A 25,666-nucleotide genomic window follows, 5' to 3' on the forward strand; every position below is an offset into this window, starting at 1 on the left:
CTGTTTCCATGAGCCTTTTACTCCGCCTCTCTCAAGCTTTCACACCATCACCCTTCTGGGCAAACCCTTCCCTCAGGGGTTGGCACCCCAGGCTTTCCTTCTTTCTCTCTTTAATGCCCAGAGAGTCACTGCAGGCTTTTTCACTGCAGCCCTCCTCTTTTCTACTGCCAGCTTCCTGGTTTTATACTAACTCCACCTGTTCCTTCTCAGATGGGCTTAATCATCAATTCACCTTTATGGCTGAGGAAGAGCTCAAACTGGCCAGTTTTATGCAAAGAGATTTTTTTAAATGGGAAATTTTAGCATGCATGTTATAGATTCATAGGCCAGAAGGGATCATTATGCTCATCTAGTCTGACCTTCTGTAGAACACAGGCCAGACAACTTCCCCAAAATAATTCCTAGATTTACAACCGCATGCTGCACAAACAGCTAGGAAATCATATTATTTTACTTGACAGTGTGGGATACGGTGCTCAGTTTTAGCATCAATTCACTATCCTAACTCCTCCCTAGACTGGCAAGTTCACTAACCTGCCGGCATGCTGACATGGCTTAAGGGTTTCATTATACCCATTAACAATTAGATCATTTTCCTTTGTTCCCCCAACAAGTAGGGTCCCATCCAGGGCTACAGAGCACCAGTAGATTGAACAATGTTTTCTTAAGGCATACACAAGATTAAACACTGTTAAATCTGATGCATAATACCACAACATTGCCAGGGTCTTTTTAACGTTCATGTGTCTCATGGCAAGATGACTGACAAGGGCTACAATAAGGTGCTGAAAGGAATATTTCACCTGGCCCCTCAAACTTCAATGTAGAGGATTAGAACTAAGAAGAGCTGACAATATTGACTGAGTGCTACGATGGAAATATAATTAGCTAGCTGACATTTAATGGACAGAAACGCTCAGAATTTTTCACCAATTAAAGTAATTACATCAGAACCTGTATGTGCTGCCTTGCAAAAAACGCTGGTTTTTAATCCCCCCGATATAATTTAAATTTGGCGCTGGAACCACTGCATGTGTGTATGTTGTGGCTTTTTGCTGGAGCATCATTAGAAAATTCTTCTATGCAATGCTAAAAAACAAAAGTTCTCTTAACACAGTGCGCACTGAGTCTGAAAGAGCAGGCAATGTGTTTGATACAAATAACGTGGCTAAGTGTGAAGTAAGCTTGGAGAGATGAGTTTGATTTCAAAAATCCCTGAATTAGGCCAATATGGGCATATTTTGCTGCCAGCCTTCAGCTGGATGTCTGGCTGTCCATTGTGCTTCTTATGTTTTTGAACACTGATTAAAGTCTGCTCTTAAGCGTAAGTCTATTCCTATTTAACACCGCACTTAGGCATGTGTTTAAATCCCATTGAAGTCAGTGGTTAATGTTAACTTTAGGTCTGTTGGTTGCATTGAGACTTAAGCATGTGCATTGCTGAATAGGGATGAACTAGCTGAGTCCTAGATTAATACATTCCAAGGCCAGAAGGGACCATTGTGATAATCTAGTCAGACCTCCCGTATAACACAACCCATGAACCTTCACCAAAAGAACTCCTAGAAAAGATACCCTTTGAACAGGGACTTGAACTGTGGACCCTCAGATTAAAAATCTGACCCTTTGTCAATTGAACCAACTGGGCTCATTTAAAAAAAAAAAAAAAAAAGCCAATTTAGCTAGGATTTGAACCTGGGATCTCTCTTACCCTAAGCAAGATATACACACCTCTAGTTCAACAGCTATACCTCCATTGCAGCTACCTGTGTGTCCTGGCTACACTGCTCTACTCATGGTAGCTACCAGCAGTACGCATACACAAACAGGGGAATCACAGCAATTGCTTGTAGTGTAGAGGCAGCCTAAATAATGCAGAATACTGAATCCCCAGGTTTAAAGACTAGCCTAATTGCATCAAGATATGCCTGTTCTGTTATTCTTTTCTCTATTTTAATTTGCCACAGGATTAAAATTTTATGTTGAAACTAAGACAAATGGGTCCAGAAAGCTAAAAGCTACAGTGAAACCTCAAGAGATCAACTGCGTGTGAGTGAAAAGGCCTTTAATACAGCTAAGTGACAGTATTCCTTTTCAAGACCACACCAAGGGCAGAATCCATACGAGAATTAATTTTAAACTAACCAGTTAGAGGTCTGATTATCAGGTAATACCTAAGTGGGAACTTCTCACCAAGGAGAGCAGACTAGGGAGATAAAAGGAAGTTGAGAATGAAACCAGACAATGTGGTTCTTTCTCCTCTGATGGACAGAAGTTCATCGCATGGGCTACAACAACGTTCTACTAAAGTTAATTCCTAATTTCTTTTGCAACATGTTTTCTCCTAGCACTACCCATAATCAACTAATTAGTTTCACTGTAATGCAGTTTCACTATAATCCATTTTATTTGTGCCTTGTAAACAAGGCAAATAAATGCTTTGTTTAATCCTTTGACTTCCCAGTGTTTCAAGGGAGTTTCCTCTTAGCATGCTTCTTGAAGGCACATCATCATCAACACACATGTATTATGAGCCAATCCGGTAGCTCTCATTACCTGGGCAAGCCATGAGAATATTTGAAAGCATAGTTACAGAGCGTAAGGAGTTCCTTTGTTTTAAATTTAAAATAAAACAAGGTCACCCTGCTGTGCTGTAAAGCTAGAAATCCATTAAAGTTTTCAGGGGCTAGTAACTAGAGAGATTAGGTAGCTGAGAGATATGTCTGTGACTTCACGTTCTAGGCATTGAATTTCATTTGGTGACTGTTTTTAGTTTCCTTACCAATCAGCATCCCACCAACAGAAACATTAGAATAAAAAGGCCCCACTTTTAATTGATGACCACTAGGATGAAGTTTTCAGTAAGCACAGACCATGCTTGTAAATTAAGTTAAGCAAAGACATTGCAACACAGTCTTTAAGAAAATCATTTATTTGTCCATAATGTAACAATAAATATCAGGATCATATATATATATATTTAATAGGGGTCCAGCAATCCTCAGACTTGTCTACTCCACTGTGTGGTTTGACACACAAGCCATCATTAGCTGGCACCCCGAGAAGACAGCCTGACTGCATGTATTCATTTAAACATACATTTTCACTTACACACAGAGTAAATAATTTGCAGCATCTATCAGACTTTGCACTTGACATTAGACAGGCTGATTTTATTACAAAAGGCTATCCCTGGAGAGCACACAAGGAATCCACCAAAAAATAATACCAATCCAAGTAGTTTTCAGTTACTCTGCCTCACTCTTGGTTCTGACACATCAGTGTTTTGTAGCTATGAACGTACATCAAGATTTACTTCAGTGGACAACATGTTGTAGTCAATGAGGACCAGAGCCAGGATGCAATTTAAGATGCAAGATCAATTTTCATGGAGTCTATATAAGACCATATTGTGATTCTAAACAAGTGAAAATAAATTGTTGAAAACAAAAAAAGTCTCCCTTAGACGGCTACTTCAGACACTGATGATGTGGATTAATTTCACACCCCACATAAAATCTTGGACAGTTTCCCACCAGATCTCTTTACTGGTTGCAGTACAGCAAGTTGTTTTTTCCATTGGCAGTCTCATGATAGAAGGGAAATTAACTCATCTCACCTCCTGGGCCTCTCTCTAACGGCACATAATGCACAAAAACTCCACAGGTAGGACTGAGTACAACAGCAACATGGTCCATGGCTGAACCAGTGGGTGCCTGAGTAATGCATGCAAAGGGAATGAGCAATGCCATGGTTCAACACAGAGATCATTAGAAATTCTCACACATATACCTTATAACCAATTGAGGGCTGTTTCTCCTAGCAAGATCTCTGAAAACCGAAATGCTCTAGGTGAAGCAGATAATATGTCACAGCAGCTGAGAAAGATCAAATAGGTTTTGCTCTGAAATGCTCAATATTTAAATCAACTAAAATATTTTGAAAGAATTTTAAAAAGTTTACTGTAAGCTTTTTTTTTTTAATTGCTCAAAAATGTACAGAGGTGTTTTGGCTCCAATATTATGTTTCCGCAGGATGTCCTCTTTTACCAAAGGAGATAGGGAGGTTTTGACTACGCGTGTGTGAACATGACATTTTCAAAACATTTTTTATGAAGGAAGTAGCAACAAAAAGGCAGTACACCAAATACATTTCCGTTCCCAAAATGTTTCCTTTCACCTGCAAGTCCATAGACTTGTTCTTAGTGGTGACTCAAACAAATCAACATATGTGATGAGAAATGCAGAATGCTATATTCATTAGGCAACAGCGTTTGATTGAACCACTCCTCTCTTTTACGGACTATGCAATACAAATCCTAGTTTGAACATGCTACTCTAAAATCTGTAATGTTAGGAGTCACAGATCTGGGAAGCAACTTATCCTTAATTTGTGTGTATGGTGCGGTTTTTTTGTTTGTTTGTTTTTAGGAAAAGCCGCAATAGCTGTGAATTGTATCTTGAAATTCTAGCTTTGTGAAACTAACTTAGAAATATTGTAATGCATCATATACAGCTTTTACTTTTATTTTTCTTGAACAGCAGTAGGAAACCTATTTGCTCTCTCTGTACTGCTAGGGTATATTATCTGCTTCACCTACAGGATCAAGACTTAATACATTTATAACACATTTAAGATTTACAGTGTCAAACTTTGGAAATGAGGCAGTTAAAACCCCACAGTGCTGGTTCTGTTTTGTTTTTAAAGTCAGATCCCTGAAAGGAATTTATTGTAATACCACCTTGATGGTGTGTTGATAAGTACTATTACACTCGTTTTGATAATGTCTGCTGAAGCTTCAGAGTTTTTCAATAGCTTCTGGGGCATGCGTTGTACAATTCTGGAGGCAAGATACGTTTTAAACTTAAATTAAATCCACCACTTGTCTATAGTATAACTCTCAGTGAAATAGTAAACTAACAAGGTTTTAAAATGGGCAGTCTAAGAAAAAAGTTTCAAAGATATACATGGTCAGCGAACTGTTTTTAAGAACTTTGCAATTAACAGGGCGAGGATGGCTAGGAAACTGTCAAAACTCGTTTGCAAAAATATTGCTGTTTAAAATACAGCATGAAAGACTGATTTTTATTGTGTCTTTCTAAAGAATGGTAACTAACCCCTCCCCTTCCCACATGCATTGTTTTAAAGGGTTGTAAGTAAATATGTGATTGCACTTCTCAAAATACAGTATTAGCAATAAATTGCTACTTGAAATGAAAATCTGAGGGTTTGTGTTTTTGTTTTGCCTTTGTCAGGCTGCTATTTAACAGTATTTGGCAAAAGCATCTCTGCTATTGGACTTCTATCTTGTTTTTATATTGTCACATGTTAGTCAGGATCTCCCCCTTCTGGCCAATATGAAGAAGAAGCAGCTCACACTAGGTGAATGCTTTCTTCCTACAGGAAGTTTGGGCAATACGCTGAAAGAACAGTTTGCAGACAGGTATCTTAAGGTGAGCTCTGAACACGTACATCTCCTTTCTGTTTTGTTTTTTTTTAATATAATGCAGTTCAGATCCCAACTACCACAAGCTAATTGTGAGAGTTACAGCAGTTTTAGTTTATCAATGAAAATCTATTTTAAAAAACCACAGATCATATACACCCACTCCAATTCATGTCAAATATTTGAGCTGTGTGAACAGCACACACAGCGTTCTATGTTCAATTCCAATTTTCAGTATTGCTTGCTATTTGGCATTGGAGTAGTAATTTGTGTGATCTGCCATTTCAATCTGAGCTGAAATTAATTGGCAATTTGAAAAATGTGCAGGGAAGTTCTCACCAACCCCAAAGTTCTTTCTGTAAGTGTTTAAATGGCAAAATTTCCTCATTTCTAAAGGAATTCTATGAGCTTCCACAATGACACACACTGCCTATGCCAACAGTGAACTCGCCCAATAGTGTAACAACCCTAATGATCACTTTATATTCTCCTCTATTACCAATTCCTGTACATCGTACATTTCCCTGAAACACTGAAGGCTGCTTACCTACTGCTATATGCTTTGGGATCTGTCTCCTGTCAATGAGCCCTGACTTTGAACTCTCGTGATTACCACCAATAGGGAGCTGTATTGCCCGAGGTGAGAAGGAATTATTGCCCGTGTTCTCTATTCACTATCTGAGACCCTGGTTCAGTTCAGTGAGATTTGGACATCATTCCTCATGGATGAATTCTTGGGGGAGGTCAGTAGCAAGGTGTTCTATTGGGAAAACCCTGGCTACGGAAGTCACAATTCACTGTCAGAGAGCTCCAGATATCTGGCATCCTCTTCACCTCTGTTTCACAATGCATTTCTCTGAGGGATGACATCCAAGTGGGATTAATTTGCCAGTGGGTGGGAATGGTTAGTAGTGTGATGGCCACTGTTCCTGTAACAAAGTGACATCCATTTAAGTTTTACATGGCTTTAGCTGCCAAGTGATGGGCAAGAAACATTTTGATGTACAGAAAATGATGACTTTCTCTAGCTCCCAGCAAGACAAAGGACACAGGTACTTCAGAAGTGATGCCTTTTAACATAAATCTTATTTCCTGAAGGTTAAGTACTGCGTTGATTTTAAAGATGTGTGTGGGCAGTTCGTAAGGTAGGTACTGTATGGCTGGGATTGTAAAATTCGCTTTTTGTTGTCTACTGAAGAAGTGATACCTAGGAAACCTTGACCGCAGGACTACGATTACCAAAGCTGTGTCAGTTCAGAATGTTCTTTTTCCTTCTCAGTTCTACTGTATGCTTTTAACTTCTGTCCAGGGATTGTACTTAACCTCAGCAACCTGTGACCTTTGCATCCAAACCAGAGCGCTTTGTGATATATAACTTGGTTACTTCCTCAGCACAGGTAGGGTGAATGCCAACTGTCTTCATCATCTGCGCATACGTAGCGCCACATCTACCAAAAAAAAATGAACGAAGTCATACTCTGTACACATAACACATCTGTAATGGCACAAAGCATCAGACTGGATTTACCTTATTCTCTTTTTCCAGAGTAATATCGAGTGGAGAAATTACATTTGAAGCTATTGTCCAAAAAGCAAAGCAGAGACAATTACCAACACAACCATAGTCTATGAAGGTACTTACGTGGTAACCATTCAAGGATTTATCTTCACAACATTGTGAGGTAGGGAAGGATTATTATTCTTATTTTTATAGATGAAGAGTTGAGGTACAGAGAGATTAACTCATGTGCCCAAGGTCACATAGTGAGTGTGGTAAAGCAAGGAACTAAATCCAGATCTCGTGAGTCACAGTCCAGTTTCTTAACTACAAGACCATCCTTTCAGGTATTAAAACATTTGCAGATGGACATCAGGTTTTCCTACTGGTAGCCATGTAGGAAAAAATCATAGTTTGGTTTGCAGGCAAAAATCAGCTGGAAGAGAGATGAGACTGCCCTCTCAGAATATCAGACGGTGTATGGTGCTTACACTTGCAATTTCCTATAATGCAAACAAGAGAAAACTTCTCCAAAAGGTACACAGCATGCATCCATGATTTCCACTTCTGCACCTGCCAATCCTACTTGGTTAATTCCTTCAGTCTTCTGACCACAAGAGGCGTAGACCTAGATGACCTTTAAGGGTTTGTCTACACTGCAGCTAGGAGTGTGCCTCTCAGCCTGGGTACCCAGACTCACGCTAGCTCTGTGCGAGCTAGCACACTAAATTAGCAGTGTGGATGCTGCAGAGCAGGAGTTCAGACCAAGGGGGTTAGGTGGGCTTGGATGGTTAGCCTCAGCTGCCATGTCCACACTGTTCTTTTTAGCATGATAGCATGAGCAAAGCTAGGGCCAGTCTGTCTTTCCATGTTGAGAGGAACACTCCCAGCTGCAGTGCAGTCATACCTAAAACGTGCCACTATTCTTGTCAAGTCATTTTCTGAAAATGCTGCAACATGATCAAAGATCTAAATTTAAGTATTGTTTCAGGCTGGAAAAATTAGATACTGAGAAAAAAGGAAGAAACCTTCACTAGTATCTCATATGCATTGGCGAATCCCTGTAGGATAAAAATCAGCAGAGACCACACGTTACCAGAGCACAGATTATTTTGGCAGGGGACATCCTTTTAAATGGGGGATAAAATAAGAGCTAATATTTGATCAAGTGAAATGGCAGTTCAGACTTACTACGCCTGTATTGTACATTATAAACCCAAGACTTGTGAAATACAGCAGTATACCAACACCAAGATTTGACCTTCTGAAAATCTGTTACTGTGGCTAGAGGCAAGGCAGAAAAGTGCTCCAGTTTCAAATACTTCCTTTGCATTGGTTATTTTGGATAAAACTTCAAAACGATAACCTCCTAAAAAACGCAATACTAGAATTTCTACCACTGGCAACTAATGAACTACACATATGTTGGAAATATGCATATTTGGGGTATACTGCAGTCAACAATTTCCAAGATATTCCTCACATGATACTTGTGGTCTTGCTGCCTTAGTCCTTTCTGCTTTTCATTTATGCTACACTCAGAAGTAAAAGCCAACAACGCCATAATAATATGGTGATGACATTTAGGACAACTAGCTGACATTATCCTTAGGAAAAAGTTTCTCAGGGATCAGAGTTTGCCTTCTTCATAAAATAGTATGGCGTTCGGAACTATACATTTAATTGTTATAATAAACATTTCTGAAGATGCAAGTCAGTGACAAAGGGAGGAATGAAAAAAGCATTCGGGCACATCTCAGATCTAGCGGTGATGTTCTGCACTTTAGAGAGAGGACTTAGGATTGTTCCTCAAGCTAGGAGTGAAAAGAAGGCAGGGGACTCAACCCAAGAGGAGAAAGTGCCTCACTATCAATGAAAACAAACTCTCATTCTACCTCAGACCAATGGTTCACCTAGTCCAGTGTCCTGTCTGTCTCAGTGGCTGGTACCAAACATTTCAGAAGGTGTAAAATCTCCATATAATGGGAAATTATGAAAGAACTCTCAACACATAGGAGAAGCTTCTTCCTCACCTTCTCACTTAGCAGTTGGCTTATGCCCTGAAGCATAAAAGCTCATATAGGGCTCCAGGCAATGAAGGAGTTGTCTAGTCTCATTTAAGTCAGATGGTGGCTAGACTTGAATCAGGATCTGGAAGGTGGCACATTTAAAGGGTCGAGATCCTTAGGAGACCCGACTGGTATAAGGAGGCCTCTCATGGACAACACATCAAAGTGAACTTTTTTTTTAAAAAAAAAAGAAAAGGCTTGTACAGGTTTATAAAACCATTTCCTGCCTTGTGGGCGCAATGCTGGGAAAGGCTTCTCTGTCATTCTTTGAAGGAACCAAACTTAATAGGTGGACACTCAAGTTGACTTTTTGATGTAACAATGCCTGGCCAATCATACACTTTGCCTAAGTTGTTCCTTAACTATAGCCATTATTTCTTTAACTAAATCCAGTATATCGCAATGAAGAACGACAGTATTTTAGTGAAAATATGTGTAATACTACATAAAAGTAACATAAAACATCGATTCTTTATAGAGTTGCCAAAATTCAGCAGATATCTTTTATACTCTTACAATAACTTAAAAATCAGGCTTTAAAAGTAGAGACATTCCTTTGTACTTACTTTATTCCAAGAGCAAATCCTTGAATCACTTCACCTGCATTTGGTCCAATGAAATGAAGGCCAATGATCCGCTGCTCTTTTTTTCGCAGGCATACCATCTGAATGCAAAACATCATGGGCCATGAAGTTGGGCTTCCCCAAAGTACTAGTTCAGCCGCTTATCCCCTATGGAGCAAAGCATTTAACCACTGCTTAAATCCCACTGACTTCACTGGGATTTACGCATGGGCTTAAATGATTTGCTGAACTGAGGTTTTAATCTACATTCCCAACACTTCAGGCTTCTCTGTGGCGCATCCTGCAGACTTTAGCGAGTCATCAGTAAACAATGATTTAAAGTAAGTGACGTGCTTTGTGGTTTGTCAGGTGACATCTTACAAATGTCCTTGGTGGTCCAATACCCATCCTAACCTCATTTTGACCCAGATTGGCCAAGTTAGCACTTCTCTGATTGAGATACAGGCTGGTCACATGGGAATTCTTGGCAGCTGATTAGCTGAACTTCCTAAGATGGTCACCATTGACCACAGGTCATCCTGTGCCATTATAATTCAGTCAAAGAACATTTATGGCAGCCTGTCTGGCTAGGTACATTTACCATATATGCAAAGTGACTTTTTTTTAAAGTTAGTCAAGCCCAGGAAGGAGCGAAGAGTGTTGAAACTGCTGTGGGCAATTAAGAGTGTGGAGGCCTGACTCACTGAATGCTCACCTGTGTTCCAGAACAACATTGGAAAGTGGTTTCAGAGTAACAGCCGTGTTAGTCTGTATTCGCAAAAAGAAAAGGAGTACTTGTGGCACCTTAGAGACTAACCAATTTATTTGAGCATGAGCTTTCGTGAGCTACAGCTCACTGGATTATACAGGACAGCATCTTAGCACTTTCACTCTAAGAATAGTGACAATCTCCCTATGTGGCTGAGCATCTGTATCAGGCACTGAATCGCCACTGGTCCAAAAGGCTCTGCTACGCATGTCAGCCTGGACTGTTAAAGGCTGCATAGGGACTGTGGATTCATTCATCACAGCTGTATAACAGCAGTACTCCTGATAAGACATTCATTAATATTGAAAAGATTGTAAACAACAAAAAACCCCTCACAGAGGTTCAAAGTCAACTGCAAATTTAATGTTTATTCACTTGTTTTGTGGGAGAGTTTAATAAGCATTATCTGCAAAGTGACTCTCAGCAGATATTGTATCACTGCCATCTTGTCCTCAAATCCTGCTCTACCATTACCTCTATCTAAACGTAATGGCTGAGGAGAAGTAATGACACTTCACTTCTTATGCTGGACATGACATTGATAAAAGCAACCTAACTGTTTTTGTAGGTTGCATTTGACAAATGTATAGAGGGAAATCCCTTCAACTATCAGTGTCTGGCATATCCTAGGCATAGGGTGTTAGGAGCATAATACTTTGCGCTGGACCTATTAGGTCAATACATTCATCCCACTGCAAAGGTAGAAGTTAGTCCCCCCTGACATAAAAATGTACCAGATATTCCACTGATATTATGCTTCATCCTAGCCAAGCTTCTTTCTACAGTCAAGTGGGCCTGCAAACCTTACAATCAGAGTAAATGAACTGTTCCAAAAAATGAGATTTGCTTCAGGTCTGAAGCTCTGGTGTAAAACAGGGAGGCCTTTGTGGCTTGTTTTATAAGGACAAATGGGACGACAATTCAAAGATTACATTTAGCTGATGAAGAACTGCCTCCCTTGTCTTAAAGAAAAAAGGCGGCACAATAATATCCTGATCTGAATAAATATTCAGAAATTCCCTAAGAACTGAATGTGTTGTCTGTGGAGCACTCTATCAGCAGTGAGAACTGCTAACTCCTCGTCAAGTGCTTTGAAGATGTAAAGTGTTATGTGAGGAATATCAAAAGTGTGAGACTATGGCTAGAGAAAAATGGTTGATGATTGGGAAAAGAACCCATCAATTTTGAGAAAGTTTTTCAGCAATCTGACAAATGCTTTTTGTTCCTAAAGCAAAATATAGACCATATCACTTGTTTTAATAAAAGTTAAAAGTTCTGAACGCTTACTTTTATGTAACACTGAGTTGTCTCTCTTTCAGCCACTGTAAATTCCAAAGGTGTATAATATGCATGGTATACCTGATTGGGAAAAATGAATATTAAGATTCCTTGTTAGAATATATATTTCTATAACTACCAGACATTTGACATGACAACTTCATGATTATTATTATTGTACACAATTGGTACTATACACTAGTGCTGTATAAACAGAAAAATAGACCAAGACTGGTTTTTATAACAGCATTAATTAGTGGGCTAGATTTCTTTTTAAAGCTTACAAGATATGCAGTTACTGTGATAAAAAGTACACATGGAAAGCAAGACCAAGAGCAGAAAAAATCTTTTTCACAGAAAGCTCAGCTATTTATACAGGATATATCTCTCTATATATATGAAAAAAGTCAGATTACTCATTTCTAGTGTCCTGAATTCAAAATAATCATCTGATCTTAATTTGATTCAGACCTCTTTTGACCAAAAGGTGAGGGAATTCCTAAGTTTTTGAGCATATGAAAAACTGTAAGCTCTTCATATCTGTAATCATGTACTGCAGGGGAAATTGAAAGGGTAATTTTTCCAGACTGTCCAGTAAACAATCTTTTAAATCAACCAATCTCTTTCTTGCAGTATAATGAGGTTCACCTATAGCCATAGCTAAGCCAAATGCTGTATGCAAAAAATCAACTGCTTGGAAAGAACAATTGCTTTGTTGCCATTTATGGTCCTTCAGGTGCTGTTAAGACCCAGAAAGCAATGAATTACAGTAGAAGTGATAAAAGCACTAAAGCCTAATGTTGATTTCAAAGCATAAATTGAGTATCAAGGTAACGAAGAATGTATCAATAACTGACTGCACATGAACTAGGAAGTTGCCAATTATTACAATTTCCATTTCCACAATATAAAGCGTTACACCTAGATGACCTTTCTTTGAAGACTGAATAAAGAGACCCCTACATTTCTTTTGCAAAGTGGCTAACTGGAATCATGATTTGTTATAACAGTGCAGCAGTTGAATAGAAACAATGATTCTGAACTTCCTCACCAGCAATGGTGCATTGCAACTCACACGCAACTCATCATGGCTTGTGTGGATGGTGAATGTATTCCTGAAGCAATTTTATTCATCAGCGTGCAGTGCATAAGTATACCAGACCAGTGTATTTTCAATCAAACAAATGGAACTATAGTAGAAATCTGTTTACCTGAAAGTTCTAGGGGACGTCAGAAACCTTTAGGTGAATAAGGCAGCTGGGCAGCTAATTTTGAAGACTCAAATGGGATGTAGCAGTTTCATTTAATGATGGCTGTAACTTATCACTCATTAAAATAGTAATTTGGTTTCCCAAGTTACGTGTTACACCACCTACTTTTGAAATTGAGGTCCTTGGTGTCTCTGGAGCAGTTACATTCAATCTTCCTAACCATGTGGAGTAGTGGCTTGGGGATCTAGACCAATGACTGCACAAAAATCACTTTTACTTGTTACCATAGTTTCCACAGGTAAAAGTTCCCATCTCCCCATGCTGAAACTAAGTCCTAGTTAAACAATTAAAAATTTTAATACCTCTAAGTTATCCAGTCCATAATGTTCCACTGCCTTTTCTTCTGACAGTCCCACACAACCGTATTCCAGAGGAGTGAAAACTGTAGTGGGTACCTGGCACATCATAAAACAACCCCAAATGTTACAGTCGAACCATATGATGAAAGACACTCACTAGGCATTTAGCAGCTACAAAAATATGTGATTTGATAAGGAGACTTTTGCAACAGCGAGAAGAATTCTAGTTTCAGTGCACCCAGTCTGAAAAGCTGGATCCCAAATTAGAAAAAATGATTCTTGTCTATTTACTAGTGTGTTGGGTTTTGTTTTTAACCATTATAAACAATACTGAAAAAAAAAAAAGTAACAACTCACATTGTCATAATCCATCAGTTCTGAAGACTGGCCAAACAGACGTTGAGCCAACAACTTTCCTGCAGCCATCGCCGTAGGCGTCAATTCAGGGCGCCCCTGAGAAGAAAGAGTGGGAAAGAGATCAAGAAGCTAAGTGGAGAAATGATGTGAGGAAGTGAAGAGGCAGCAGCTGGAAGATTTTTTGAGAGGTAGCGCTGATGTTTTATAAAGGACCATGGCTGGTGGATTTAGGTCCCATCTAGATGTCATACTTCTCAGATTCACTCAAAGCCATTAGGTGGCTGCCCCAATACTTTTGCAATCTAACTGTTTCCTTCCTAGTATTCCAACTAACCACTACCTTAGAAATGGGATTCAGCAAATATCAAAACCAAGATTTCCCACTCTACCCACCCAAGCTTTTCAAACTTTTACTGACTATTGTAAAACACTTGGGGCATCTAATGACACTTCGATTAATTCCCTCCTCCCAGCTTATCCATAAGATTTCTATGTATATAGTATTAACTGTGAATCACTTCTGCGCACATGCGAATATCAGCTGAACTGCAAATTTTCTTGTAGTTTTCCTTGGATTTTATTGTCTCCTCCACCATCCATTGCACCTCCTTTATACTTGGATTCTCTATGTTAATACTCACTGAGTAGTGATGGAGTCATAGATTTCCATACCAAAAGTCAAATTCAAACAATTTAGTATTGTAAGCACTTATGTATACTGTACCTGATACACATGCTTCATAGGTCAATGAAAACTAGCCTATTTTTCTCCACAACCCATGACAAATCATGGAACTGCAAACCTATGCTTTTTTTGTTGTTTAAAAAGATCCATCAAATAATGGCTTTTCAAACAAAGCATTTTCGCTTCCAAGATCTGTAAATGTCATTTACCAGATGAAGTTTGCCATTTGTTTTTTCTTACATACATTTGCCTGAAAAATGTCTGCCAATCATTTCTGTAGCAGGAAATACAGATGTTGTTTTGGCATTCCAGAAATGAATAGAAGATTGGAACGAGAGATAAAATTGTGAAAGCACTGCCATGCATTCCACAAAACCCAACTAATTACTAAAACATCCATGCTGATAAAGAACAATTTCTCATAAAACAACAGCTTTAAGACCTTCCCTGGTAAATATTTGAAGTCAACACTCACTTTGCAGTCATGTGTACAACTACTCAGTTGATTATCATTGATTTGAATTGTTCATAAGAATCCTTTCAACATATTAAACATTTAAGGCCTCCTAGGAGAATTTTAGAAGCTTTGAAGTGCTGTATATTTGTTCTAACATGACTCAGTTTTTTGGTATTATTTCTATTCAGAACACCCTAGCAAAGCAACATACAGTACCTTCCACCGTTACAGTTGCTACAACACCCTCTGAAGAAGCGGATTTACAGTGGCTCCTACGTATGTTAAATATCATTATAACAACACTTCTCTGGTGCATGTACTATGCTTCTTCAGCAAGAATGCTATGGGAGAGAGGATTTTAACAAGCATAAAATTTATACCAGACTTGCAAAACTGTCACATATATTTGCCAGCTCAGACAAAATCTACCGCCTCAACCCCTCACGATTACTGATAATGAAGAAACTAATGAGATTTCATTTGTCAGTTAAAAAAAACCCCAAACAAAACTACTATTCACTTAAAGGGTTCTGAGACCTTTTCAAAAGCACTGGATGCACCCCTGGGAAGTTTATACAAGTGAATAGTTCAGATGAATTTATGGTCTAATTTTCCAAACAAGAGCACAACCATGCACACAATTCTACATTTGCACCAGCCAGGTACGTCTCTTAAAAGTGACAATACTCATTCTGAAGAGGTAAGTGGGGTTTAATTTGTGGATAAACTTCCCCATTGAACTCTTAATATTTAATAGCAAGTTAGTGTCTATGCAACATGAGTTTGGGAAATGAGGGCCAAGAGTGACTTTTAAGAGATAAGCAGAGGGAGAAAGCAGAGGGAGAGGCAATGCTGGCCAAGGATCCTGTGGCAAACCTTACCTTTATGGGCAGGATGGGGGGAATCACTGATATCCACATATAGCAAGAAGGACTTTGGCAGGGCTTTTTTCCTTCTTTTAAAAGGTCTTATCCAAAGGATACACGCATACACACACACACACAAAAATACACGGTTCTCAATTAGTATACGCTGAAGGGCCGAGCTGACCCTGATGTGTTGTGAACCAATGGTTTTAGAGTGTCTGGCGATTTCAAACCTGATATTTGATCTGCTAGAGAAATTCAGCTAAGTTGGGAGTTTCACTTCACTGACAGCATTGACAGTTTTCAATGATCTAAATGAATCCTTTAACAAACAATTTGGTATTCATGTAAAATGATTATATCACTTAATTTGAGCATAGAAACACACTTCAATATTGGATGAAATTCTCTGGCTTGTGTTACGCTGGAGGTCAGACTAGATGATCATAATGGTCCCTTCTGGCCTTAAATTCTATGACTCTGTGAACAACATACCCTCTTAAGTCTTGGGTTATAGGGAGCTACTTAAATGAAAGCACTGAGACTGTATAGAGAGGTACATAAATATGAGCTTAACTGAGCATATCTAGAGAACACTGATTAAATTTCCAGAGTGGTCATCCCACAGTGGGCATGGCACAGTGTAAAAATGAGAGTACCATTGTTAGTTCAGAGTCCCTGAAGAGCTTACAACCTAAATGAGACACACAGCATCAGAATAGGAAAAGGAGGGACAAGAGAGAACATGAGTCACAGTAGAACATGAATGAAGCTTTTAAGTGCTGACATTTTTGAACAGTGAGACGAAGATACAGGAAAAGGGGAGAAGCACCCAGCCCAGAAGGGTAAGTCACATGGGAAAGAAACAATGTGTGGAAGGGGAGCGAAGCAGAGATAGTTGAAGTGGTTTGCCCAAGGTCATACTGCAGATCAGCAGCAGCATCGTGAACAGAACCCAGTTTTCTGAGTCCCAGTCCAGTGCTCTACCTACACTGCCTCTAGCTTCTGAATTGGAGAGATTCAAGAAAAGAAAGGTTAAAACCACAGAGGTTAAGGCCAGAAGGGATCACCCAATCATTTAGTCTGATCTCCTGCGTATCACAGACAATCACTACCACCCGGCTGGCCACACATGAAACCCAACAACCGAAAGTTGACCAAAGTATTAGACAGCCCTCAGGAGACTAAACTATTGTGTGCCACAGGCAGCGAATAGGAGGGACCAATGGCAGGGCACTGATTAAGTGAGATATACCCAGATGATCCTGGCAAGCGACTTGCGCATCACTCTGCAAAGAAAGGCGATCCCCCGCACACCCTGGCCAATGCCAAGCTGACCTGGAAGAAAATTCTTTCCCAGCACTATCCTGAGCATCTGAACAAAAACCAGCCAGCTGAGAGAGAGAGAGAGCTCTCAGTACCACCTCAGAGCACAGGCACATCCCGTCCAGTGTCCCATCTCCAGCTGTGGCCATCCCTGATGGTTCAGAGGAAGGAGGCCAAAAAAAAACCCCCCAACCCAGAATACATTTGGAGCATGTGTGTGTGTGTATGGCAGAGAGGAATCAGGAGGTCAGGAGAGACAACTATGGCATGAACCAGGGATTTGAAAGAGGTACTGAGTGAAAGGGGCGAACTTCTAGAGATGTCACAGAGGGAGAACTGATAAGATATGGTGAGAGTCTGGGTCTGAGAAATCAAAGATAACCCCTAAAGGTGAGAGTCTGAGTGGTGGGGAATGATAATGAAGTTGTCAACAATGATGGAGAAAGGGGGAGGGGAGAGGGCGTAGGAGGAAAGGAATAGTTCAGTTTTGACAGTTTGAAGGAAGTAACAGATCATCCCAGAGAAGACATCAGAAAGACACAAACAGGAAGAGATGTGAGCCTAGATGGAGGGGAAGAGGTCAAAGGTGGAGAGGTAGAGTTATGAGATGTCTCTCTGGTTCCAGAGTCCTAGTTAGGAATGTGGACGACTATTCTCAGGACATTCTGTAACCTACCATACCTCTTGGAAGCGTTGGGACAACTGTATTCTTTAAATGTGGCAGAGTCACGAATCGTTTAAAGATCTTTCAGTTTTTACTGTATATACCCCATGGATGTCATCACAGTATTTAAACCTTTTTGAAAAAAAGATTTCTCAAGTATATAAGGACCAATCCTGAAAAGCACTGATGCACTCAACTGCTACTAACTTCAGTGGTAGTGGATGGAAAGCTGTACCTTGCAAGACCAGGCCCATATATTACACGTATTGGCTATCTCAAATATTTATAAGATGTGCTTTGGGAATCAAAGCAATCTGATTTACTGGTGAGAGGACTTGCTATAACTGTGAAGCTGATAATGCAGACATACACAATTAAACATTTTTTGAAGACAACTCATTTCTAGATGCTCAGTTTATACTGGACACTGAGTTTTTACGTGACTGAAAACATCTGGCCTTGTGCCTCGAAGTACATTCTGACAGGTGCAAGAAACTGTTGTCATAGCACATTTTGTAGATTATTATTAGAATTGAGTTAATGCTGCAAGAATCTGTGACTATTTGTTTTGCTCATTTTGTTTGACTAATTACTGAATGAGATTCAAGAATGCTTGTCCCCCTTTTATGTTCTCTTGCCATGAACTTCTGAGCAATTGAGTTTTACGTGGCATGAATGTTCACAGAGAAGCAGAACCACATGCATGAATATTTGGGGCAATCAAATTTTAAAATTCAGAGATGCTGATTCTTGTGCCAGAAGCGTTCCATATCAGGGAAGAGAAAGTGTCACGTGACCAATCACAATTAACTAATAAAACTAAAAAAAAAACCCCAAAATCAAATATTCACTGAAATTTTCACGGTCATTCCATAGACATATTGAGACTTATTCATTCAGCTCTAGTAGTTATGTATATTTTAACTCAACATTCAAGGACTGCATGAAGACATTTATTTGAAGGGATAAAACAATATTAAAGATTATTAACTTCTGCCTAGTAATGCATTTCCTGATAATCATCAGCAATAATCTCATACAGAGATACCTCACAAGATTTTGGTTAAGGAAATTACTGATCCAGGTGGCTGGCATAACATTGTACAAAGTGAAAAAAGACCAAAACACTATATATATGTTAAAGCATGATGACATCTGGTCACTAGTTATAAGTTAGGAACAAAGTTCAGCTTCCTGTTATTGTAAAATAGTTTATGTAGACATTGTACCTCTGTAATGTCTCCAATTGCATATATGTGAGGAACAGAAGTAGCTTCGCTGGCATCAACAATGATCTTTCCAGTTTCAGAGTTAATTTTCACCCCAATTGTCTCCAAATTCAGAGTTTTAGTGTCAGGTGCTCGGCCTTAAGGAAATGAAGAAACTTATGTTAAAAATATTTCTTCATCAGCTTTAATAAAAAAAAAAAAACAACCCTGTCATTCTCCATCAAAGGTTTCCAAGAACTTGGTGCTGTTCAATAACCTAACAAGAAGGAAAACAAAAAACTGTGATTGTGTAAAGCTCTCAGTGGAAATTATTGACATGAATTTCTCTTTGTGGAAGGAAAATACCATTATAGGTACCTTAGTTTACATCATTTTCAAGAAAGTTATCCCATAACAAAACGATAAGACCATTGCATTATATGCAGAAGCCAGAAGGTTTAATGTTACATATTAAATGCAGTTATCAACACATTGTTTATAACTGAAGTGTCATCTTCTCTGAAAATTAGCATTCACGCAAAGTGAAAGAACCCTTAACAATCCTATTCCTCCTCCACCACCCTCCCTTGACAATCCTTGTTTACCCTTTCATTTCTCTTTCACCTTAGATAATGAAGAAAATCAGCTAAATTAACTTCACTTTCAAGTTACTAGTGATATAATGTTTGGGTCTCACATATTATACGGGAATGTTTGTGTATTTTAAGACAACTGGTTTCCCTGCATTTTTTTTTTTTAAATTTGGTGACAATGTTTCTATTGGCCCTAAGTTTTATAACAGCTTCTTTTTTTACAAAGTTTTCATCTTGGAACACATTTAAGTTGATGGTGTTCCTTTAAGTTATATAACCAATAAAATATGCATATGGCCTGGAATCTAAATGGCAAAATACTGCAGAAAGCACCCTACTTGTCAATCAAAAGCTTGACAACATTCCACTGAGCAGTCTGTACAGTGCCTAGCACAACAGGCCCTGATCCTTGATGGGTGTTCCTAAGCTCTACTGTAATACAAATAATAAATTATTGCAAAGGTAACATGCAGAATCAAGTTATCCAGTATCAGCAGAGCTTGCTAAGGCAAACGTGATCACATAGGATAAATTAGCAGAAGAAATCAAAATGAGGAAAGTTTCCTTCTCCTATTAAAGTTGTATCCATTTTTGGAGGCTACAAAGGAAGGGAACAGGAGTATGTGCTCTTTGTGTGGGACTCACGGTTTCGTGTTTGATGTTAACGCAAAGCAAAACAAAAAGGGAAATGTGTTTGCATTATAAAAAACAAGGTCTTTGATGTTAATGTAGGAAATTATTAAACAAAAGGAAAACCTGGCTTGTCAATGCAGACCTAATTATATGTAAACATATGATTCACTGCTTTACACATCTGCCATATCACCAGGCCCCCCAAAACAATGTCACATCTGAATGCCTCAGTAAGGACTTCTGTGTATTAATTTCATCTGGTGAAACCAACACTTCCTCTGGGAGTACTGACTGAAGCTGTCGGCACTTGGCTATCTGTCTGTCTTCCCTTCTGTTGTCCCCATGGGATGTTGATCTGCTGTTCCTTCTCTGCCCCTTGCTCCACAGTCCCGATGCTATCAGGCAACAAAAATAATAAACCTCCAGGACCTTATCTTGGCTCGGATGTGAAACAACTTCCTACCGTTGTATTTCTTTGTGTACTGAGAGTAAAGCCTGGATATTCTGAAAATGGACAGCTAATGGGGTTTTCTAGTTTCCCCTTTTTCCTGCCCAGGCAGAGCCAAAAGAAAGCTTAGCACGCAACAGACATTTAAAAAAAAACAACCACCCAACTCCTAATCTCATCAATAGATTAGTTTGAGGCACTGTGACAAAACACAACACAGAGTTTATCAAATCTGCACTTAGCTTTTCAATTCCAATCTATTTTAACATGTGTATTTTGTATTAACAACTAAAGAATTACATAAAGTGTGCTTTGCTGGTCTTTCAGAAACTCACACGCCCAACTACATTGCCCAAGTGCAGTTATGAAAGCAGTAATAAAATGTTCAACCTAGAATGAATTTGTATTGGCTTTCAGCCCCGGTGGCTCACATTCACAAACTAGAATTACATTTACTAATCTTACTTCAGATCAACTGTATTAGCCTTTGGCTCATGAATTCTCTCACATGCAGCCAAGTAGCTCGGTTAATTCTAATCCCAAATTTAGGGAGCCCTAACATTTTCCCACATTCACCTATCTGCAATATTAAAGCAGTTGCTAACACGTCTTCCTAACGTTAGGTAGTAAGGATAATTGTTTTTGATAAATTACTCTTAAGTTCTCAAGGTTGTTTCAACTTTTTTTAAAGTACAGTTTTAGGAAAGTATCAGTTTACAGCTTCTTCCCAGGAAGAGAAACCTAAGCACACTCCAAACCCCACCAATCAAAGCAGAGAAATGGCCTCTCCGACAAGTCAGCACACATGCTTTTAATCACAGTTCAAAACACTAAAGATGACCACCGCCTTGAACTCTGAAAAACAAGGAGTCTCTGAAAGCATATAGGGCACAGGGCTGGCTGTAGTTTGGTTTTTGTTTTTTTTGTTTTTTTAAATCAGAACTGCAACATATTATGCCACCGTCCTAGAAAAAGAAAGATACAGATGCCTGTTCCACCTTCAAACAATGGTTAATTGACCTTTGCCCGCCATGATCCCACCCAACCCTTCAATAATTGTGAATGACAACAGCACTTTTAATAAACAAATAGGGTAACCATGTCTCCCTGAAAACTAGATATATCCCTGGCCCTATTCCCCTGCTGTCTGTACAGAAAATAATGTTTTAGGTAAGCTTTGGCAGAGTGGCCTCCTGAAGGAACTTGTCAGTCAACTGTGCTAATGAAATCAACAGGTAAACCACATATTCCCCTCTGGGGCCAACACCAGGTCAGTCATACACTAAATGTTGCCACCAGAGCCTACATGAGGTCTCCCAGTGAGCAGCTCTTAGAGTGAACTTTCCTCAGACACAATCAGATCCATGCGGCACTGGTCACGAGCCTACAGGCAGCCCAGGTGTACCATCCATAGGTGCCAACTTCCTCGGTTCCTGGGGGGTGCTCAACCTCCCCCCCAGACCCCGCCCCACCCCTTCTCCCAAGTCCTTACCCCCTGCTCCACCTCTCCAGGTCCCCACTCCTTCCCCTCCCCCCCCGCACCTCCTGCACGCCACTGAACAGCTGATCGTGGCAGGAGATGCTGGGATGGAGTGGGAGGAGCTGATAGGTGGGGCCGCTGGTGGATGGGAGGCGCTGATCTGTTGGTACTGGTAAACCACATATTCCCCTCTGGGACCACTATTTTTTTTTAGCATCCACGGAGTTGGTGCCTATGGCACCATCATATGTCAACAGTACCTCCAACTACAGTCAGGAGAAGCCACAGCAACGGGCACAGACAGGAAAAAAAATCACAACACAGGTCTGTGGGTAATCCTGCAGTGGTCTGTTCATTGAAGATTTCCTGGGGGTAGTTTATATCACCTCAGTAGGACTTTATAATAGCTCCTTTATCACTTCCTTGGAAATTGGAATGAATCCGCCCACTACCATTTTGTTGAGAGTTTCACACCAGGGACTGCACCAAGCATTTCTGCAGTAAAGGAATCCCATCTACAATGATCACACACCACTATGCATAGGACCGGCCAGAGGATTTTGAGGAGGGCTAGCAAGATGGTTTTCTGGCATATACACCAAGTTTAACTGCTCCTTCACAACCACGTCCCTCACTGCTCACCTGCTATGGTCTCTTATTACATTAACCCTCTACTCAACCAGTGATGCCTGTCTTGATCCCTCATTCGTCTACTTCTCCCGCAGCTTGCATTTTCTTCCACACGGTCCCTTAATGCCTGGACCACCCTCCCTGAATTGATTTTTAAGGCCACTACCCCCTCCTCCTTCAAACCCCTTCATCTACTATAATGCTTACAAGAAAGTAGCCAATAATGCCCAAGGAGAGGCAGCTGGCGATAACTGACATTTGAAAGGAGAGAAAATAGTAAAAAATATTGATCGTGCATCAGATTTTCAAAAGCACCTAAATGATTTAGGAGCACATCCCAACGAAAGCACTCATGTTTCAAAGGCACTTTTGAAAACCTCACCCATGGAGACCTGCAAGTTCTTGTCAGCTCTGCTTGTGTGACTTGGCAAAGGCCACAGAGTCTGTGTCAGAGCTATGATTATAGCCACATGCTTAGTTTGCTATGCCATACAGTTTCTTGTGGTATTGAACGACCCCTGCTTCTGGGGAAGCTGATATTAGCTGTTCAGCACAGGAACTAGCTCAGCAGCTGTTAAGGAGCTTGCTGCTCTCCTCGTGCCAACAAAAGTAATCTACTGTCTGGCCAAACCCAACAACAAAAATCAAAGCACCTATGGCTTTGGTTCTGCTGGACACTGGAGTGCTGGGTAACTGTATAACTGAGTGGATAGCCTGTGATCTTTAGCAATAAAATCACTAACAAGCAGACCTAGAGAGTTGTTTACATACGTTTGAAATTTAAGGCCCTTGCAGGGTTAAAATAAAAAAATAAATAAAAAGAAAATGGAGATTCTCCTAAGTCTCCCAATTTAAGGGGGCAATGACCAAGGACTGTGTGTCCATAAAGGCTGGCTCTGATATTCATATAAAGCAATGCTCTGACTGATCACTATTAATGGTAGTCACAAGCTTTTATCTTCACCATGGTAAGGAGAACAGACTCCTTTGTTTACTCATAAGAACTTTGAAGGAAATGTAGCATTAGTTATAATGATGGCATGGAATTACTTTGGAGCATTTTCCACCAAACAGTGTCTTCACACTGACATCCAAGTCATGAATGTATGGAATACATTAATGACTTGGATAATGCAGTACAGAGTATGCTTAGAAAATCTGCAGATGACTCCCTTCTGGGAGGGGTTACAAGCACTCTGGAGGACAGGATCAGAATTCAAGACGACTTTGACAAATTGGAGAGTTGATCTGAAATCACCAAGGTGAAATTCAATAAAGACAAATGCAAAGTACTTTACGTAAGAAGGAAAAAATCAAATGCACAGCTACAAAATGGGGAATACCTAGAAAGGTCGTAGGACTGCTGAAAAGTATCAGATAGTTATCGTGGATCACAAAATGAATAGGAATCAACAATATGATGCAATCAAGAAAAGGCTAATATTCTGGGGTGTATTAATAAGAGTGTCATTTGTAAAGACACCTGAGGTAACTGTCCCACTCTAGTTGGCACTGGAGGCTTCAACTTAAATACTGGGTGCCACACTTTAGGAAAGATGTAGATAAACTGGAGAGATACCAGATCAGAGGAAAGCAACAAACAACAACAAAAACGATTTAGAAAACCTGACCTCTTAGGAAAGGTTAAAAGAACTGGGCATGTTTAGTCTTGAGAAAAGATGACTGAGGAGAAGGAACTGGATACAGTTTTCAAATATGTTAAGGGCTATTATAAAGAGGGCAGTGATAATTGTTCTCCATGTCCACTGAAGGTAGGACAAGATGTAATGGGCTTAATCTGCAGTAAGGGAGTTTTAGGCTAGATGTTAGAGAAACCTTTCTAACTATAAGGGTAGTTAAACTCTGGAATAATCTTCCAAGGGAGGTTGTGGAATCCCCATCACTGAAGATTTTTTTAAGAACAGGTTGGATAAACACCTATCAGGGATGGTCTAGGTTTATCTGGGCCTGCCTCAGAGTAGGGGACTGGCCTAGATGACCTCTTGAGGTCCCTTCCAGTCCTTTATTTCTGAGATTCTATGAATCTGGAAATTGCAAAGGGGGACTGCTCATCAAATCACATCTTAGCTGTTCAAAAATGCACTCAACACACACACACAGATCAAAGTGTAAATTACACTCGGTTCCTAGGTTTGACAAAACACTAAGAAGCAATTGCGGCAGCCACATGATGATAAATGTAAGTAGCATGTAACAAAATTCAGATCCCTCATATTAACCAAAGGAAAAACAAAATGCAGCACATCTAGCATCAGCCAATTCCCTCTCACACCAGACAACAATAAATAAATGTCATGTTAAGAACAATTCTGTCTAAGAAAGTCTAGTTGCATGTCACTGCAATGGGGCTTTGGGAAAACCCCAGAAAGACTCCATCTCTGGCTAACATTTAATAGAAGTGACACAACTTTCCAGCAGGAGAATGTTGAAATCACATCCTGCTGGGAGATTTAGGAATTAAAATAAACAAACAAAATGTAATGGGAATTCAGAACAAAATATCCAGGCTCTCAGCAAACTACAGCACATTAGAGGTAACCGTTTTCTGAGATTAACAGAGATCCATTATTTCCCACTAAATAGTTCAAAGGTTAAGAATCCAATGGCCAGCCTAGTCCCTGAAGAGGATTCTCAAGATCATCCCTTTTGCACAGGGGCTTGGCAGGGTTATACCCAGAGGAGATCAGGGCATTACTTCCACATATGGGAAGTATCAAAGGAAAGCTCCAAAGCAAAATTTGTTTTCTTGGTTAATCCAAACTGATGTGGTTGTAAGGTTTGAAGAAAACTGCTATAAAAACAATTCAGGCACACTTAGTCCTTTCTTAATAAGAAAAGCCAATGATCTTCAGTCATACACACTAGGAAAGAGATCACCTGGTGCCCAGAGTCATAAGGCATAGTGCTTGAAGAGCATATATAACAAGGACAATTGGATAAAGCTTAAGGCATACATTATTTTTACAGTAAAGGTGATTTTATTTCAAAGACATGGTGCCCATATCCCAGTGCGGAGTAAGTGCAAACATAACAGCAAGCAGTGACTCGAAAATGCTTGCTCCACTGCATCCATCTGGGAGCCAATGCTCTCTTGTGTGTGGCTAA

The 25,666-nt window shown here is 39.8% G+C and overlaps 1 protein-coding gene across 1 annotated transcript in view; it reads right to left on the reverse strand.

The window, feature by feature from the left end:
* Positions 1–2,914: 2,914 nt before the first annotated feature.
* Positions 2,915–25,666, reverse strand: part of TXNRD2 (thioredoxin reductase 2) — a 51,380-nt gene continuing 28,628 nt past the window's right edge. Inside the window, exons 12-17 of the mRNA XM_077835372.1 lie at positions 18,778–18,914; positions 13,551–13,646; positions 13,197–13,289; positions 11,633–11,704; positions 9,580–9,677; positions 2,915–6,894 (exon numbers count right to left, since the gene is read on the reverse strand). Of these exons, the coding sequence (XP_077691498.1) occupies positions 6,771–6,894; positions 9,580–9,677; positions 11,633–11,704; positions 13,197–13,289; positions 13,551–13,646; positions 18,778–18,914 (620 nt within the window). The 3' untranslated portion in view covers positions 2,915–6,770. The remainder of the gene's footprint in view (positions 6,895–9,579; positions 9,678–11,632; positions 11,705–13,196; positions 13,290–13,550; positions 13,647–18,777; positions 18,915–25,666) is intronic.

Source organism: Eretmochelys imbricata, chromosome 15 (genome assembly GCF_965152235.1).
Source record: "Eretmochelys imbricata isolate rEreImb1 chromosome 15, rEreImb1.hap1, whole genome shotgun sequence".
Classification (NCBI taxonomy): domain Eukaryota; kingdom Metazoa; phylum Chordata; order Testudines; family Cheloniidae; genus Eretmochelys; species Eretmochelys imbricata.